Raw genomic sequence first — 20,160 nt, 5'->3', positions numbered from 1 at the left:
GAGGGATATGGACATTTGTTTCATTTAAAACCATGCATATTGCCTGGCTGTCCTGCTGATCCTTTGCCTCTAATACTTGTATCAGGGACACTGAACAAGCAAGCAGATCAGATATTTGACTGATGTGTGACTGTATTAGCCACATACTTGCTTCAGGTGTGAGTCAGACACTACTGCATCCAAAGAGATCAGCAGGGCTGCCAGGCCACAGCCTCCATATATGGATTAGACTGTGAGCTCCTCTGAGAGACAGTTAGTGACATGACAATATACTCTGTACAGTGCTGCACAAGAGGTCAGCATTATATAAATAATAATAATATCCCTCTCACTTCAAGTGTTCTTTAAAATCTTTATTTAAAGCGGAATATAATCCAGAATTTCTTCTTTGCTCTAATAGAATTTTCACAGCATATTATATACAACCAGCATTTTTTTTTTTTTACTAGAACGTCATTCAAAGGGTTAATCACAGGCTTTAGAAGCTCCCCTGCCAGTAGAGCTGCCGCATCGGAATGTTAATGTAATCTTGTGTTTACTTAACCACTTTCCCCCCGCCCGTACGAATTTCTCCGTCCCTTTTTCCATCCTTTAACCCCCAGGGACGGAGAAATCCGTACTTTGCGCACTCCCGCCACTGTCCGCGCTCCCGCTCGTAAACACGCCGCCCGCCGCTAGTAAACACGCCGCCGCCCGCTCGCCCGGAGATCAATGAACGGGAAAATCCATTCCGTTTGTTGATCTAAGCCCCGCAATGATCCGCTGCTCTCCGATGGGCAGCGCGATCATTGTGATCTTACCCAGCCTCCAAGTACTTCCTCCAAGCTTCCGGAAGGACGCTTGGAGGTCGCATTAAAACAAAAAGTTACTGTTGCCATCTTGTGGCCAAATGGTAAACTACACCCTACACATTTTTCACATACAAATAAATTACTTTTACACAAAAAATTAACTCATTACCTCCCATACTCCCAAATTTTTTTTTTTTTTTGTAATTAAAAAAATAAATAAAAAAAATGTACAATAAAAAAAAATACATAGTTACCTTAGGGACTGAACTTTTTAAATTATGTCAGGAGGGTACAACACTGTTACTTTATAAACTATGGGCTTGTAATTAGGGATGGATGCAAAACTGAAAAAAATTCACCTTTTATTTCCAAATAAAATATTGGCGCCAAACATTGTGATAGGGACAATTTTATAACAGTTTTATTACCGGGACAAAAGGGCAAATACATTTCATGGGTTTTAATTACAGTAGCATGCATTAATTAAAAACTATAATGGCCGAAAACTGAAAAATAATTAATTTTTTCCCAGATTTTTCCTATTTTCCCATTAAAACACATTTAGAATAAAATAATTCTTGGCATAATGTCCCACCTAAAGAAAGCCTAATTAGTGGTGGAAAAAACAAGATATAGATCGTTTAATTGTGATAAGTAATGATAAAGTTATAGACGAATGAATGGAAGGAGCGCTGAAAGGTGAAAATTGCTCTGGTGGTCAGGGGGTAAACCCCCTCAGTGGTGAAGTGGTTAAATGTATCAAGTGTGGAATGTGACACATTCTCTGACTGTGCGGGAGCTCCCAGACACAGAGAGAGAGTCAAAGCTTGTCTGCCTGACCTGAATGAATGAATAAAACCAGTTATTAATAAAATGCAAAGTCAGCTCACAAAGCAAAAAAAACTACTTTTGGGAACCTATAACTTATAAATAAATAATACTTATGCACAAATGCAAATATAACTGTATGGCATATAAAAAGTAGGAAAACATGTTTTTATTGAATTTTATGTCAGGGTTTTAAACAGCTTTAAGGCAACATTGCACAAGCAGCTAAGTAGGCTGGCGTCTTCCAGCACATTTAAATATAATGGAGAGAAATTCTTCCAGCGACTCCATTCTCAAGCAGAAAGTATGAAAAGAGCAGATTACCAGCACCACAGCCATGTTGGTATTCTCCAAAGCGAGTCAGCAGTGGTACCTTCTTATGCTCAGTTCAGACTCCGCCTAGTGCCTCTGCCCGTAAGTTTTATACATGTACATCTGACGCTCCAGGCTAACACTGTAGAAACCTAACCAGAGATGGTTAATGAAAGGCTAATACATTTGCATGAGATTTGAATGCTTATCGTTGATCAAATTCATCAGGAAATGAATTTGACTGGCCCAGTTTCAATCGTAATACGCATACGATTTGTATTCGAGTACTTGAAATATAAACTACAGAGCCTGTCATGTCTGGCTCGGTTTTTATTTTCTTCTATGAAGATTTCTTTTTGTATTTTTCTTTTTCAGTGCTCCGGTGAGACTGTTCCTCTGTTTAGATGACCCTCCAGGACCATTTGACAGCTTGGAAGAGAGTAGGGTAAGTAACTGGTACAGTTGTGTTTGGGCATGGTGGAATACCATTAGAATGTAGATTGTTAAAGAGGAGATGTCAGCCATACTATCTCAGAAAAAAAACACATATATAAGTAGATAAATACTTGCTCTAGTTACATAACATGTATTGCACTGTCCACATTTTGATTTTAGTTATTTTTCTACACTAAAAAAAAAGAGAAAATCCCTCTTAGCATTTCCCATTTTAAGTGTGGCTATTTTTAAGCCAATCCTGATGTCATTTCCTCCCTTATTCTCCACTGCCTGATTTGCCCACCTGTCACTGTAGAAAGTGCATTGTCTCAGCATGAGAAATATTGGCCAATTAGAGAGGAGCAGAGGTGTGAGAGGGGAAAACAGGAAGGAAAGAGGCTCCAGCCTATCAGGCTGCATTAGTTAAGTCTGAGGGGACGTAGAGAAGCAGAAAAGGACAACCCAGCATGCCCTGCAACTTCCTTTTTGTGTACCAAATTTTGTGTGTACCAACTAAGAGTTAGGTAAACTGGGGAATGGTCATTTATCAACAAGAAAAGTAGTAGCAGTAGGGTATTGTACCGTGTTAGCCATCAGTAAAAGCAAGAAGTTTTAAATCAGGATGATACCATTTATTGGCTAACTACAAATGAATAAGAATAAACAAGCTTTCGGCCTTGCAGCCTTCGTCAGGTTTACATCCTGTTAGTTTGCAAGCTGGTGGTACAGACAGCTTATATACATGCAACATCCAAAAGGGAAAACAGATATTTTTTTCAAGCATAAATACGTCATTAAGATGCCTTAATACAAACAGACCATCTAAATGTTTACTCCATTGCTCACAGACCTGGTATTAATATTGACCCGGAGGTATCGTAAATTCTTAGTTCACAAGTTCAGCTAGAGTGTCTGAGACAGTTCATATATCATCAATCTCATACCAATATAGAAAGTTGTTGTCCTTATTCAAACCCTTCTGCACAGCTTTGAACCAATTTATAAATTTTGTTTCTGCTATTAATCGGTCATTTGACGTTTTGAAGCCGCCCTTCAGGGCAGTGAGCCGAAGATCATCCATGCTGTGTCCGTTGGACCGAAAGTGTGTAGTAACTGGGAGTCCAGATTTGGTATCATTAATAGTGTGCCTGTGTCCATTCATACGTTTGCGCAGTGTTTGTCCAGTTTCTCCCACGTACATAACATTGGGGTATTTAGTACACATGATCAGATATACCAGATTGGTGGACGCACAGGAAAACTGTCTCAGACACTCTAGCTGAACTTGTGAACTAAGAATTTACGATACCTCTGGGTCAATACTAATACCAGGTCTGTGAGCAATGGAGTAAACAAGGATCCTTATCTTAGCCCATTTAGATGGTCTGTTTGTATTAAAGCATCTTAATGACGTATTTATGCTTGTTTTTTGAAAAGGACAAGGGTTTGAATAAGGACAACAACTTTCTATATTGGTATGAGATTGATGATATATGAACTGTCTCAGACACTCTAGCTGAACTTGTGAACTAAGAATTTACGATACCTCCGGGTCAATATTAATACCAGGTCTGTGAGCAATGGAGTAAACATTTAGATGGTCTGTTTGTATTAAGGCATCTTAATGACGTATTTATGCTTGAAAAAAATATCTGTTTTCCCTTTTAATGTTACATGTATATAAGCTGTCTGTACCACCAGCTTGCAAACTAACAGGGTGTAAACCTGACGAAGGCTGCAAGGCCGAAAGCTTGTTTATTCTTATTCATTTGTAGTTAGCCAATAAATGGTATCATCCTGATTTAAAACTTCTTGCATCAACAAGAAAAGTAATAGTGATTTTAACTTTTGAATTGCCCGTTTAGCATCCTTGGTACTTGTTTACCAGATAAAAATAAATAGATTTTATGCCCCACAGTTACACTTTAAAGATCAGTGAATTAAAGGGGGAGGGGAGGTGATGACGAGAGAGTCAGTGGGCAAGTGGGAGGGAGAGAACAAGTCATTTTTATGCCATCTTAAATAATCATCTGAGAGGGAGAGCGGATGCCGGAGGAGGGTGAGAGGGAGAGCGGATGCCGGAGGAGGGTGAGAGGGAGAGCGGATGCCGGAGGAGGGTGAGAGGGAGAGCGGATGCCGGAGGAGGGTGAGAGGGAGAGCGGATGCCGGAGGAGGGTGAGAGGGAGAGCGGATGCCGGAGGAGGGTGAGAGGGAGAGCGGATGCCGGAGGAGGGTGAGAGGGAGAGCGGATGCCGGAGGAGGGTGAGAGGGAGAGCGGATGCCGGAGGAGGGTGAGAGGGAGAGCGGATGCCGGAGGAGGGTGAGAGGGAGAGCGGATGCCGGAGGAGGGTGAGAGGGAGAGCGGATGCCGGAGGAGGGTGAGAGGGAGAGCGGATGCCGGAGGAGGGTGAGAGGGAGAGCGGATGCCGGAGGAGGGTGAGAGGGAGAGCGGATGCCGGAGGAGGGTGAGAGGGAGAGCGGACGCCGGAGGAGGGTGAGAGGGAGAGCGGACGCCGGAGGAGGGTGAGAGGGAGAGCGGACGCCGGAGGAGGGTGAGAGGGAGAGCGGACGCCGGAGGAGGGTGAGAGGGAGAGCGGACGCCGGAGGAGGGTGAGAGGGAGAGCGGACGCCGGAGGAGGGTGAGAGGGAGAGCGGACGCCGGAGGAGGGTGAGAGGGAGAGCGGACGCCGGAGGAGGGTGAGAGGGAGAGCGGACGCCGGAGGAGGGTGAGGGTGAGAGGGAGAGCGGACGCCGGAGGAGGGTGAGGGTGAGAGGGAGAGCGGACGCCGGAGGAGGGTGAGGGTGAGAGGGAGAGCGGACGCCGGAGGAGGGTGAGGGTGAGAGGGAGAGCGGACGCCGGAGGAGGGTGAGGGTGAGAGGGAGAGCGGACGCCGGAGGAGGGTGAGAGGGAGAGCGGACGCCGGAGGAGGGTGAGAGGGAGAGCGGACGCCGGAGGAGGGTGAGAGGGAGAGCGGACGCCGGAGGAGGGTGAGAGGGAGAGCGGATTCCAAAGGCAGGGGTGGGTGAGAGAGAGGATGTTGGAGAGAAAAATGTATTCTAGAGACGAGTTCGAGAGAGGATGCTAGAGACAGAGGTGGGAGAGACACACAGAACATTTATATCGCGTTTTTCTCCTGGCGGACTCAAAGTGCCAGAGCTGCAGCCACTAGCGCATGCCCTATAGGCAGTAGCAGTGTTAAGGAGACTTGCCTAAGGTCTCCTTACTGAATAGGTGCTGGCTTACTGAACAGGCAGAGCCGAGATTCAAACCCAGGTCTGTGTCAGAGGCAGAGCCCTTAACCAGTACACTATTCAGCCACCATGGACGTGAGGGAAAAGTGGGAGAGAGGACGCTATAGACAGAAGCAGGAGTGAGATTGTGAGTGTGTGTGAATGTGTGTGATTTATTTTTAATTTTTTTTTTGGGGGGGGGGGTTGACAGCTCAGGGTATAACAGAGCCTGCTGGGATATGTAGTCCTGTAATGTCTGGGAAGTCGCAGGCTGCACAAACAAATGCTCTACTTTCCTGCTTAACCGTGCTCCTAAGTCTCCTTTCTTTATTTCCCTCTAAATATGGCTGCACATCTCTCTGTGGGCTCAGGCTTTTTGCGAGACGCTAGAAGAAACCAATTACAGACTTCAAAGGGATCTTGCGGAGAAGCAGAAAGAACTGGAAACCCTGAAGAAGCTGTTAAATGAGAAGCAGCTGCACATACAGGAGCTGGAGAGCCGGATTCAGTGAGTATTTCTCATTAAGCAGCACTGAAGAAATATTTTCCTGTACACAGATTTCCAGCTCCACACGCACTTCACCTGCACAATTATCACAGAATTTCCAATGCTGGAAGCAATCGCCTCTTTCTTTCCTAGTCTTTGGTGCTGTTCTTTTTAAAACTTCCTCTCAGTTATTATTGGTGCCCCCCGCAGGTCACCAGTCAGTAATACATCTGGAAATAAAATTCCCGTTACTCATAGTGGTTTGGAAGTGCTCCTTGGAAATAAGCAGCTGACAGCATTTTTCATGAGTCCCATTACAGTCTTTACATACACCTGTCTTCCTAAAGGAATGGAAGCTGCAAAAGCACAAATCATTACCGCTAACATTACAGCGAGCGTCTGAGGAGCGGCAGCACCGGCAGAATACTGAGCAATTCAGGACTAAAAGCCTTTGTCAGAATTATTTTTAATGTGATGGAAGTCTGCCAGTTTACAAACTACTGTGTGCGTTGTTGGCACTTTGTGATACCAGCGCTGTAGTTTTACACAGCAAATCTAGCTCCAAACAGCTTCAAGTATATGATTATTTCTTCCTGTGATACAATGACAGCAGCCATGTTCTTCTTGTGATAATTACACACAGGCATGCTGCTCTGCATCTCCACCCCACAGCCTATGAAAACTTCACTCTCCTCTCCTCCTCCCTCCTCCTCTCTGCCTCTGAAATCTCTGGCTAGTAACACCTCCCCCTCCTCCTGCTCAGACTGAGCTCCCATAAGCCCTTGGTACATGGGTCTCAGAGTGCCTAAGCTTCGAAGGAGCTGTGGGCGTGGTTTCTTTAGTTTATAGGGAATTAGAGTATTAAACAAAAAAAAAATATTTGGCTTGATGAATGCCCTATAAACTATAGGAAAGGAACACAATTATGCAATGAGTAAAAGTTTCTGGGATCCACTTTAACTGAAAGCAGATGCAAACTCTGTTCGATAAACTTAAAGGTAACCTGAAGTGAAAATAAACTTATGAGATCATTTATTGTATTTGTAGTATTATTTATTATATGTGAGGGTGCCAGAGAGAAAGTTACTAAGTGCTTACTTTTTTTGTATTTATTTTTTTCTGTTTGGACTTGATGGGCTTTTTTTTTTTTTTTTTTTTCAACCAAACTATGTAACTACTACAGGATGTAACTATAAATGGTAAATAGAACATTAGTAGCATAGAACGGAGTCTGATATTTTGTATTTTCAGTTTAACGGCTTAATTTTTAAGGCTACCTTCTAAAAAACAGCCATGACCGTCTTTTATATGATCTGCTTTATTTAGCTGCAAAACAAACAGAAAAATAATGACCCTTTGAACTTTTCAGCTCTAATGCTGGGTACACACTATGAGATTTTTTTGCCCGATTTACTGTCAGATCGATTATTTCCAACATGTTCGGTTTGCTTTCCGATCGATTTCCGAGCATTTTCCGATCGATTTCCTATTAAAGTGCACGGAAATCGATCTGAAAATGCTCGGTAATCGAGCGAAAAGCAAATCGAACATGTTGGAAATAATCGATTGAACAGTAAATCGGACAGAATATCTCAGTGTGTACCCGGCATAGAATGTTATCAGCAGTGCTTTATCACAGGGGTCCCCAACCTTTTCCGGCCCGGGGACCACTTACGGACCAAATTTTTCTCCGGGGCCCGTGGGGTGGGGCGGGGCGGTTATTGCGCGCGCGACCTAGTGGACAGTGTCGTGCACAGCCGGTTACGGGGGGAGGGGCTGGGGTGCGGCGGCATAGCTAGCATAGTTGCCCCAGTATAGGGAGTTTAGTTGCCCCAGTATGGCTAGTATAGTTACCCCAGAGTAGCTAGTATAGTGCCCCAGTATAGCTAGTATTGTGACCAGTATGGGTAGGTAGTGCCCTAGTATAGCGCCCAGTATAGCTAATATAGTGTCCAGTATGGGTAGGTAGTCCCCCAGTATGGCTAGTAAAGTGCCCAGCATGGCTAAGCTAGTATAGTTACCCCAGTATAGCTAGTATAGTGCCCCCGCATGGCTAGTATAGTGCCCCCGCATGGCTAGTATAGTGCCCCAGCATGGCTAGTATAGTGCCCCAGTATGCGTAGGTGGTGCCCCCGCGGCCGCCACTTCTGTTACCTTATAAGCGGGCGGCCGCGTCCGGATTCCCCCAGGCGCCGCTCTCCTTCATGCAGTACTATCTCCTATAACAGCAGCGCGTCTTGCGTCTGCTGTAAGGAGGGAAGGAGGCGGGGTAGCGGCTTCCTGTAGCGCCGATACCATGGGGACCGCTGCCCCGCCTCCTTCCCTCCTTACAGCAGATGCAAGACACGCTGCTGTTATAGGAGGAGATGGTACTGCATGAAGGAGAGCGGCGCCTGGGGGAATCCGGAAGCGGCCGCCCGCTCATAAGGTAACATGATTGGGGGGGGGGCAAAATGACAGACCCGCCGCGGCCCAGCTGGAAACTGCCAACGGACCGGCAGTGGGCCGCATAGATAGCAGCTTTAGTTTTTTTTAACACTTGCTGTGCAGGAAAAAGAGAAAAGGACTTCAGGCAATTTCCTAGTAGGACTAGTACCATATGTACGTATGTTTGTCATCATTTCTGGTATGCTTGTTATTTTTCAAAATGAGGATCTAATCAGTAGAACAGCATACATACGTGATTGTTTTTACAGTTCTATTAACCTCCCTGGTGGTATGGACAAGCCTGACTTGACCAGGGATAAATAACTGTAAACCGTATTGATGAGTTGGGTTCGTCCAGCAGTTTATGGAGGGGTTACATTTTTTTCACGTGCGTTAAAATTTGGGTTCGTATGTAAATACTCTAGAAAAACTGCATTTGAAAATTTGCACATGACCGTGAATTTTAATGTGAAAAAAATGCATAGGAGAAACTGCGAGTTTTCTGCCAAGCTGAAGAGTGAGGAATTTGTGGACTGGCAGAAAGGAAAAATGTATTTTTTGACATGAATCTGTGTTTGATACTTTTATTAAACTCAATGTATACTAGACCCTTGCTTGACACATTTTGCTAAATTACAGGCAAAACTTCATGAAAATTAATTGAGGCTGGTTTCACAGTGGGACGTTACTGGCGCACGTTAGAGCAGCCTGTAACGCACCCCACCGCACAGCAATGAAAAATCAATGGGCTGTTCCCAGTGCCCACGTTGCGTTACACAGTAACGCTGCGCCACAAGACAACGTACTGCATGCAGTACTTTCTAAGCGGCAGAGCCGCGTTAGACTGCTTGCACATGCTCAGTAACGTTGGGGAGGAGCGGAGAGCGGCCAGGCACATGGCTAATTAATATTCACTGCACTCAGTGACGTGCAGTGTTTACTTCCTGGAGCGGCCGCTCTGTGCAGCGATTGGCCGGCGGGACCATGTGATGCCGCATGCGCACAAGAGTACGCATCACGGACGCCAGAGTGAGCTGCACAACGCGGCTCACTCTGACGTCCACCTTAGAGAGCACCAGGCGTTGCGTTAGGGGCACGGTATGCGACCTTAACATCCCCTAAAACGCAACGTCCTGGTGTGAAACTAGCCTGAACCACTTTTTGCACAGAAATTCAGATTCAAAGATTGAATGCCAGGGAGTTTAAAAAGTTTTATATTACAAATCTTATTTGAAGTACTGTAAGGTGCTTTTGACGCTTTTTATTAAAGCAATCCTGTAAGGGAAAAAATTGCTCCTGGGGGTACTTGCCTCGGGAGAGGGAAGCCTCCGCATCCTAATGAGGCTTTCCCCATCCTCTTCAGCCTCAGGTATCCAGCACTGGCAGCGTGGCTATTGTGTGTGGCTAACAGTGTGCCTATTTACCTATCTGTGCTCCTGAACACGCGCAGTACAAGCTTCCCTCAGGTTCCGGTGGAAATAGCCACTCTACTGCGCAGGAGTGCACACAAATGGGTTTGGCTATTTCCATCCATGACAGAGGAGAAGCTTGTACTGCGCAGGAGCGTGGATAGGTAAATATTGCTGTGCGCTGAAGCCCCTCCTGCGCCTGTGTGTGATTTTCATGGGCTGTTAGCACTGGAGGCTGAAGAGGACGGGGGAAGCCTCAGGACCCAGTGGCTTCCCCCTCCTGAGGCAAGTACCCCACAGAGGCACTTTTTTTCCCTTACAGCTTTACTTTAAATAGAAGTAGTCATTCTTGTACCCGCCAAGCATATTTTTGCATTGCACAACGGTCGATGAATTATTCTGGCTCCAGACTTCGTATTAGTGGGTAGCATGACAATAACGGAATAATGCTGCTAAGTTACAGTATTTTAAATAATGAAAAACCTGAATTGTTGTGGCAAAACTGTAATGCTGATTTTGATGATGATGCTGGAATTGTAATCAATGAATGGAAATGTTTGTAGGGAAGGAAGTGCAGGACTCAGCCAGGCCCGCCGACCCTCCAGAGAAGAGAGTGAGTGCAGCGGGGAGGTGGAGTCCTCTGCCATAGAAGCCGATCAGGCCGCTGCTACAGACGACGGGTAAGATGTAACTAACTATCACAAGGTGGCATTGGGGCGTATGTACTGAACTGCATTAAGCAGAATTACGTGCATAAAGTCTTGCGCATAGTGAGTTGAGCATAAAATGCATTGCATATAGTGTATTGCGTTCTGCTCTACTCCTTGTGTGGATAACTGTAATACTGCTTAACACCATTGATTGCATACAGCCCAGTCTGATTGCATATATAAGTTTTAAAGGATCACTTCAGCAAAAAAGAAAAAAAAAAAAAAAAAAGTAAGCAGTTAAAATAAATATAACATAAAGGAAAGGTTCTGGACAAGTCCATCTCCTCATGGGGGATTCTCAGGGTTTTCTTTGTTTTCAAAAGCATTTCCTGAACAGCAGTTGCTAAGTGTAACTGATAAAATAGTGTGCAAGTCAGTAAGGAGGCTGACTGGTATCTTACTTATTTTGTCAGTTAGACTGCCGTTCAGAAAATGATTTTGAAAACAGAAAATCCTGAGAATCTCACATGAGAAGATGGACTAGTTCAAAACAGTTTCTGTCAGATTTTAACTGCTTACTTTTTTCACCGGAGTGGTCCTTTAAGGCAGCGTTCCCCAACCCTGTCCTCAAGGCCCACCAAAAGTGCATGTTTTGCAGAAAACCACAAACATGCACAGGTGGGGTAATTAGTGTCTCAGCAGAGCTGATTAACTACCTCTGCGGATTTCCAAAAAACATGTACTGTTGGTGGGCCTTGAGGACAGGGTTGGGGAACACTGCTTTAAGGTATACCTGTGATTAATGAAAGCAAAAGTTTTTATGCAGCCTCAGTGCTACCACGCCACCCTCCTCCGCTTCCTGGATCCTCCGCTACAGTTTTAGTAGCTTTGGGCAGTTGGTGCAGTGCGGACGCGCGCTCTCCTCTGTTCTGCGTCACTGCGCAGGCAGCGGGGCGCCTGGCCGAGCCACATATGCGCAGTAAGCCCCAGCTCCTGAAGTTACTGGGAGTCATAGCGGAGAGTGAAAACAGAGGCCAGATACATCAGGCTGAAGGGGGCTGGAGGAGGTCCCAGGTATATATAAAACTCTTGCTTTCATTCATCTCCAGTTTACTTTAAGCACTTCTGCTAAGACTACAAGCTTTCTGTTGTTGTACTCATTGGTTTCAAGTCACTAAGGCCTGGAACCCACTAGGAGCACTTTTCTGAGTTCTTTGTGATTTGAAAAGCTGTATTGCTATATGGGTGTGATCACACTAGAGCAATGTGATTTTATAAAAAATCCCCCATAGTAATGCATTAGCAAAAGCTTTTTGAAATAACTAGCGTTTAGAAAAAGCTTTTAGTGAGTTTGAGCCCTGATACCTGTTTGGTAAAAAAAAATATTTTGAATATTCAATAAGATTTTCAAACATATGGTAATAGTTCAGTAATTTACAGAAAAACTGCATGACCATTCACTAAGATTTTTATCCCACGTGGTATTTCCTTCAAAGAACCGTGCAGCAGCGGCAGCATCCAATTTACATTACTATATATTTATAAGGAAATATGTTCTTATTTTTCTTAGTTGTGTCCTTTTTCGGGTTTTTTTTTTTTTTTTTTTTTTTTTTTTTTTTTTTTTACTGCCTAGTTTCTTCCCTTCTACAACCTTCTGAATGGCGTTAATAGAAAACCATCTTACTGCTCTTCTATTTATTTATTTTTTTTAATAAACTGGAGAGGGAATTGGAAGAGTAAATGCTTTAGTAAACACTGAGCAAGGAGGAACTATATGGACACTGATAATATTCTGATCTGTAGGGCTGGCCACAAAGGGTTAGCCTGTACTGTAAAACAGCTCAGGGAAGAGAGCAGCAGGGTCAGCTGGTCAACTTTGTGTTCACAATGAACGACTGGCTGGTGTGGTTTCCTAGCTCTTGCTGGACTACTGCTTGCTAGCGATGATGGCACCCTCCCCACTGGTACTACCCCTGCTCAAGAAACCCTCCCTCGACCCCTCACTACCCTCCAACTGCCGCCCTATCTCCCTCCTCCCCTTTGCCTCAAAACTCCTTGAGCGTCTGGTTCACAAACGCCTGACCCAGTACCTCAATGCCAACTCCCTACTGAACCCATTGCAATCTGGACTTCAACCGAAACAGCTCTCACCAAAGTGGTCAATGACCTCGCCTTAGCTAAAGGCAAATACTCCATTCTTCTCCTCCTTGACCTTTCAGTAGCTTTTGACCAGTGGACACCCCAGCCATCCCTGAATCTCCCAGATGTGCATGTCACTGTTACTACACTACCATTCGCCCTACCTCTCAAGCCCGCTGTCTGGGTGTCACCCTGGACTCCGCACTCTCCTTCACCAACAACATCCAAAACCTCACAAAGTCCTGCAACTTCCACCTCCGTAAGATCTGCAAGATCCACCCTGACCCTCTGTTACCACCAAACTCCTCATCCATGCCCTCATAATTTCCCGCCTTGACTACTGCAATGCCCGCCTGGCTGGTCTCCCTATGACCCGACTTGCCCCACTGCAGTCCATCATGAATGCGGCAGCCAGAATTATCCACTCCTCCCATCGCTCCACCACGGTGGATCCCCTCCTTGAATCCCTCCACTGGCTTCCTATCCAGTCCAGAATCCGATTCAAGATACTGTGTCTGACCTACAAATCTGTACACAAAACCTGTCCAACCTACATTTTCTGATCTTACTCAGAAGTACACACCTAGCCTCTCACTCCACTCCTCCAATGAACTTTGCCTGACTACCTACAGCATCACCCAGTCCCACGCGCAACTCCAGAACTTCTCAAGAGCTGCTCCAACACTATGGAACTCCCTACCTCCTCCCATTATGGTTGCTCCCTCCTTCAACCTTTTCAAGAAGGCCCTCAGAATGCACCTTTTTTACTCTGGCCTACCCCACTCATTGGTGCTCTAAACCCGCAGCTGAACTCTGGTCCCCTACCTTTCGTGTCCCTACCTCTCTCTAGATTGTAAGTCTTCTGCAGGGTTCTCCTCGTTGTGTATCCTACTTGTTCACACACCTCCATTACCGTACACCCATCCTATGGATCTGAGTGAACTCTACTTAATCTCCTTGCTCCATCCAGTGACTGACTAAGCATTACCTGGTACTCATACTTTGCTGCGTGATCTGGTTTTTCTTGTATTCCTGTATTGTCATATTGCTGACTGTATGTCACCCCTAAATATTGCCTGTAACCATAACTAATGTCCAGCGCTGCGTAATATATTGGCGCTTTATAAATACAATAAATGCCTCACAGACCGCAATTTCAGAATGACCAAACTGCAAGCCAGGTAATAAGACCGTGGCACGTGATATGCACTAAATTCTGTGCATTGCAAATCTTGAGGCGTGTGTTTTAATGCCAATTTAGTCTCATATACACATTTAGTTCTTTGTTGTATGTATTCCGCAGCTCTTATAAAGGCAGCCATGAGAACTGTTGGAGTGAAGCACTACATGGAGAAGAGCCTCTGCCAGAGATTGAAGTAGCCGAGGTAGCAGATCCAGATGAAGACATTTAATGTGCCTGCAGTAACACTGAACAAAATGCTGCCCATCTTTCATGTATTCTGTTGCCATCCATTCAGCTAGCAGAGCCCATAACCAGCTAATGCAGGATGTTTACAGGCACAGATAACACTAAGAACAGCGTCTGGGGACTTCGCTGCTACTTGACCTGTCCAGTGATGTTTGCTGTACAGTCTGAGAACCTAAAAGAACGTGCACCCTAAGCAGAGACCCATCTATTGACTCTTGCTCATTGATGATGATTGGTGAATGTCTGTCTAGTGGTGTCTGTGACAATGGCCTTATTTCGTGCACTTTTCTAGTCGTCCACGTTAGTTCATGTGTGCCACACGGGCCTGTTCTGCTTTGCCAAGACTGCTTCTCTTTATTTTCCTGCGCGGCCAATCGAGTTTCCTGCTGTGGATGTTGCCAGTTGCATTATTTTAATCAGTTGTGGCTCAGAATGGAGAATTTCTAGAAACTGAGCAACAACATATTGCCGCAGGTCATTCTATTATTAGACTGGTGTCACTCGTGTAGCTGCAGTCAGCACACCTGACATCAACAACTCCCTGTGAGATTAATTGTAAGCCTCCGTGAAGGCACCAACCCTATGTGTATATTACCGCCTGAGTACGCACATCTATATAAAACACAATACAGACAGCTGCCCCTTAGTTGTGTTAAAGAGGACCTGTTGTAAATGTAGCTAATATGTTTGCTTTAAATTATGATTGAGAATAACTGGTTTTCTGCATCTGTTTGTTGAATATGATCTGATCTTCAGCCATCTGCTCCTCTCTTACTGAGAGCTGTAGAGTTGATTGACTGGAAGTGTTTCTCCCACCTTATAACAAGCAATCATGTGGTCTCCTGGCCTCAGGATCAGGCGGTGGTCTCCTGGCCTCAGGATCAGGCGGTGGTCTCCTGGCCTCAGGATCAGGCGGTGGTCTCCTGGCCTCAGGATCAGGCGGCGGTCTCCTGGCCTCAGGATCAGGCGGCGGTCTCCTGGCCTCAGGATCAGGCGGCGGTCTCCTGGCCTCAGGATCAGGCGGCGGTCTCCTGGCCTCAGGATCAGGCGGCGGTCTCCTGGCCTCAGGATCAGGCGGTGGTCTCCTGGCCTCAGGATCAGGCGGCGGTCTCCTGGCCTCAGGATCAGGCGGCGGTCTCCTGGCCTCAGGATCAGGCGGCGGTCTCCTGGCCTCAGGATCAGACAGGTGTGATGGCACGACTACTGTGTGACGGAAATCACGTCCTGTAGTGTTGTCTCCATTGATGACAGATCCTCTGTGAAGCTGAACTCCAGGCAAAAAAGCCAAGTATACATTTACATGAATTGGTAATGAAATGCTCCTCCTGTATCCACCTGCACAGCTGCTATCATACTGGGGTAAAAAAGGAGCAGCAGCATAGTTGCTGCCATCTAACTCCTGTACTGAGAACCTGAGGTGACCATACACTTATAGATTTTTCCCTCTGATATCCAATTCGATCACACTAATCGAATCTGCTAGAAATCAATGCTACGACCAGCTCAAATGATGATTTGATCGATTGCTCCAGAGGGAAGATTGCTATCGGCGGCAGATTGAATGCCGGTTGTGTTGTACTGCATCGAACAGTACAAAGCTGCAGAGCGATTTTATCGGATTTCTTGCTGAAATAGTGTGGTGCAGTAATAGAGGTTTGATCTGGCAGGGATGTAGGTGATGGTCGCTTCTGGTGGCTATCTATAGGTGTATGGCCAGCTGGGCGGGGGGGGGGGGTGGGATGGGGATTTGTGTGTAGGCTGCAGAGAAAGACAAATGTCATGGCAGGTAGAAGATATCACATTCATATATATACCACAATTTACTGGTGTAACTAGCTGATTTGTTTGGAGTTCAGCTTTCAAGCAGAGCTAATGTCAAGAAAAGAATGCAGCCCAGAATGTACAAGTCACAGTAGTAACCATGTTGGTCTTACCTGCCTTTATTAATATTGCCATAGAGCTGCTGGAAGGACTGTTGTGTCGTGCTTCTGCAGTATGAGGAATCCATATAGAAGGAGATGATGGGTGGTGAGACAATGGCCACACATCTAAGCATTTCAGATGGAGGTTACTAGTTGGAAATGGGAAGTTTGGGCACCAGAGGCACTGTGCAAGTTTAGACGTCCCATAGGCGCTATGATGAGATGAGTCCACTACTTGTATCCACAGATTACATGGGTGCCTATCAGATGGCCAAACTTCTGTGACGTGTATTGCAGTGAAGGTAGAATAGATATTGGTGGATTTGATGGAGGGTGGTGTGGGCTGTTAGGGTTAGGCAGAATGAATGGGGTCGGTTAGGCATCAGGGGTGGGGGGGGGGGGTTGGTTAGGTTTAGGCATCAGGGGTGGGGGGTTTGGTTAGGAATCAGGGGGAGGCGTTGGTTAGGAATCGGGGGGGGGGGGGGGGGATGTCTGTTAGGGTTGGGATCAGTTAGAGTTAGGCATCAGTGGGGGGTCGGTTAGGGTTGAGAATCGAAGGGATCGGTTAGGGTTGGGATTGGTTAGAGTTAGGAATCTGTGGATTTGCTGCAGTGGTAGGCTTTTGGGGTTGGACATGGGTAGGGTCGGTGAGGCATCCGGGGTGAGGGGGGTTGGTTAGGGCTAGACATCAGCAGGAGTGGTCGATTAGGGTTAGGCATTGTGAAGGATCATAGTTAGGGTTAGGTATCGTGGGGGAGGCAGTTAGGGATCAGTAGGTTGGTCGGCTAGGCATCAGTAGAGGGAGGGTTGGTGTGAGAATAGGGTTAGGTTTAGTACAATTTTACTATAGGAGTTACCAATGCCCAATAGTAGAATATCAGTCATTTTACCAATATTCTACTAGCGACAAATTTCCCCAGTACCCATTTTTCTCCATGTACGCTACTTGTTACTGGATTACCACCATTACAGACATGCATTTATCGATATTCATGGATTATAGCTACAAATTGGTATCCTAATAGGTAAGGCATCAAAGCTGAACTCCAGGCACAAATGTTGTTGTAGTCCTGTGTAGTACTCGGCAGCAGGCCTTGCTTTTGCGAATTGGTATCATATCAGCCACTAATAAGGTACTGGCATAGAAGTCCATTTTCTGCACGGTGGCAGGCTGTGATCTCAGAAAGCTCTGAAACCCCTCCCACTTTCTAGTCCATGACCCTGCTGTTAAAGTGGACCTGAACTCTTGCACAAGACAGAAGGGAAAACATAGAGAAATTAACTGCACGCTGTATGTATTTACAGAGTTTAGCCTGTCTAATTCCTCCTCGTCTGTAACTAATCACAAGTTGTAATTTTATCCCTCAGCGATGTCAGCTGGCTGCCACAGCAGAGAGGCTCATTTGAGGATGTTAGCAATATGTCTGCTTCTATGAAAGCAGGAAGTCGACACGCTGCAAATTTATTGCAGGATGTGTATCAGCTGTGACAAAGAAATGTTTTCCTTTAGACGCTATAACGCTGTTGCGTAGTTTATAGAGCAGAGAGGAAGTTCTGAGTTCAGGTCCGCTTTATTTTCGACTATTCTGCTCCAATGACCTTGCATAACAAAAACCAGAAATCTTTGTGCATTCCACTTCCATTATCAGGTTGTGTGTTTAGAGCTGTGACTGGCTGTGGCCTTTATTTAGTGTCGCCGAAGTGACTCTCCAATATGCTGGGCTGCTTTCTTTTGTTAACTTTGAGCAGATTCTTGATCTCTATACGTTTTTAAAATAAATATATATATGTACTGATTTAACAGAGTTATATGAAGCTGTGTAAAATCTAGAAGTACCAAATTCCAAAGTATTTATACATTGAGAGCAAATAGATGCTTGTGTATATATATATTCTATGCATTTTTCTTTTTGTTCTGTTAAACTGTTATTTTTGAATAGAAGCCTATACCTTGGTAACATCATTTGTAACCATCTCTCTCTCTCATGTGGACGAGAAGATTCTGGTGTGAGTTATTGTAAATTGTGTTTCCACGACAACGGAAGATCCGCATTTTCCCATTTCAAGAAGACAAATGTGGGCACTGTATCAAACGAGTTTAACCAATAATGATTTAGAGCAAATACAGGTAGTCCCCGACTTACGAACGCCCGACTTACAAACAACCCGCCGATACGAATGGCATGGCTTCTGTGTTTCCATGGGAATGAGAAAAAAAATGTTTTCAAATTGGACTTGCAGTGTTTGAGAAAATCGATTTTAAAAAAAATTGAAAGAAAAATGGCTTTTAAACTTGTATAAGCAAGGGCAGAGGTGACACAGAGGGAGACACTGGAGGCACAGAAGAGGTACAGGGGACAGAGATGACACAATGTTCAGACTTAAGAACGAACCTACAGTCCCTATCTTATTCGTTAACCGGGGACTACATGTATGCCTAATTCCAACCCTTTTTTGTTTTTTAGTATTGTATAGGGTAATAAGGAGAGAATTTCTTTTGATTCTTATTCCTGTCCGATGTGCCCATCTGTGAGAGTGTCCTTTACTTTAAGTCGGAAAAACTTTTCAAGTGTGAAGGCTTGTACACACATGCAACTATTCTGCCCAACTATTGTCCAAACTTGGTCTGTTTGACGTTAATCAGGCATGTGTACGCATGGCAAACGACTAGACAAGAGTCTGATAACAGGCGGTTTCCTGATCTAACTGGCGTTTCAACTCATACAACTGTTTGTGATATCGTGCAGTTGGCCACGTGTGTACAAGCCATTTGAATGACTTGTACTTGTTTTGAATGCAGCTGTGTCATGCACTCTGTCCCACTTGCGTGCACAGTATGTAAGCTGTGGTCGTTTCGTTAGTTTGGGCAATAAAGTTAGTCAGTCTGGAAATAAAGGTCTTATCAACGGGTTGTCGTGCGGTTGGTCATGTCGTCGGGTTGGTCCTGCGCTTTGTTGGGTGTGTGTATGAGCCTTGACCGAGACTGTACCAAATAAAAATTTTGGAAGCGCTCGTTTTTATACTTCAAAAACACAAAGCTTCGTGGAGGTCCCAGAGGCAGGAAGTCTATCTACTTTGGACACAGACAGCAGTTAAAAATGTTTCTGACCCTTTTCCAGGACTATTCTATGCTAGAATAGTATTTTTTTTAAAGGATACCCGAGGTGACATGTGACATAAGATAGACATGGTTATGTACAGTTGCTAGCACACAAATAACTATGCTGTGTTTCTTTTTTTCTTTCTCTGCCTGAAAGAGTTAAATATCAGATATATAAGTGGCTGACTTAGTCCTGACTCAGACCGGAAGTGACTACAGTTTTGCCCTCACTGATAAGAAATTCCAACCATAAAACACTTTCCTAGCAGAAAATGGCTTCTGAGAGCAGGAAAGCTGTAAAAATGGTCAATAGTTCATAGATTTTAGCTCTGGCGTACTTCAATGAATGTGTCATTGAGCAAAAACAATTAAACAGTTAAAACCTAAAAAGTAGATTTAAACATAAAATAAAACTGCGGAATATCTTAAGTCATTTTTAGGAGAAGGAAGATAGATACAATCGTTTATTTCATTAGTTTATTTTCGCCTTGAGTGTCCTTTAATGCATACAAATGAAGTTAATTTACATGACAGTGTATCTAACGTCAGAATCCTATGTGGTTTTTCACAAAACAAATTGCGATTTTTCTGCGTTTCCATTGATTTCACATTAAATGCAAATTGCACATGGGGAAAAAAAAGCAGAGCAGTGCAAGACGCACAAAAAATAAAAACCACAGGTCGATGTCATTGAAATTGCAAATCAGAGCGAAATGCAAATTCAGATGAGGGCCTATATGTAGAAAGGTATGCCACAACTATGAATTCACATGTGTTATAGCCCTGAAGTGTATTGCTTATAGGAGGAGTCAAGGACATCACTGCAGTTCAGCAAATGCATTGGGGGAATTCGGCATATGATAAAAAGCAAATAGCGGTCTACAGTGAAGGCTGTGAACCAGAATGTTCAGTAGATCCAGAGATACAGGTTGCTGAAGCTAAGAAAAGGTGAAAAAAAGGGTTGGTCTTCGCTTTTCTTTTGCATAAGATGTCGAAATTT

General features: G+C 44.8%; 1 protein-coding gene across 5 annotated transcripts in view; it reads left to right on the top strand.

Moving 5' to 3' along the window:
- SNX16 (sorting nexin 16) overlaps positions 1-20,160 on the top strand; it is an 81,227-nt gene that overhangs the window by 58,446 nt on the left and 2,621 nt on the right. For 4 of the 5 annotated variants that reach the window (XM_068237566.1, XM_068237563.1, XM_068237567.1 and 1 more), the window contains exons 5-8: positions 2,307-2,376; positions 5,969-6,105; positions 10,484-10,600; positions 14,013-14,094. In XM_068237566.1, the coding sequence (XP_068093667.1) occupies positions 2,307-2,376; positions 5,969-6,105; positions 10,484-10,600; positions 14,013-14,094 (406 nt within the window). Of the gene's footprint in view, positions 1-2,306; positions 2,377-5,968; positions 6,106-10,483; positions 10,601-14,012; positions 14,343-20,160 lie in introns of those variants that run through there. The other variant, XM_068237568.1, reaches the window with a different exon arrangement.

The sequence above is a fragment of the Hyperolius riggenbachi genome, chromosome 5, assembly GCF_040937935.1.
Source record: "Hyperolius riggenbachi isolate aHypRig1 chromosome 5, aHypRig1.pri, whole genome shotgun sequence".
NCBI classification, from domain to species: Eukaryota; Metazoa; Chordata; class Amphibia; order Anura; family Hyperoliidae; genus Hyperolius; species Hyperolius riggenbachi.
Note: the sequence above shows the minus strand (reverse complement) of the source record. Positions and strands in the feature narration are given on the sequence as shown.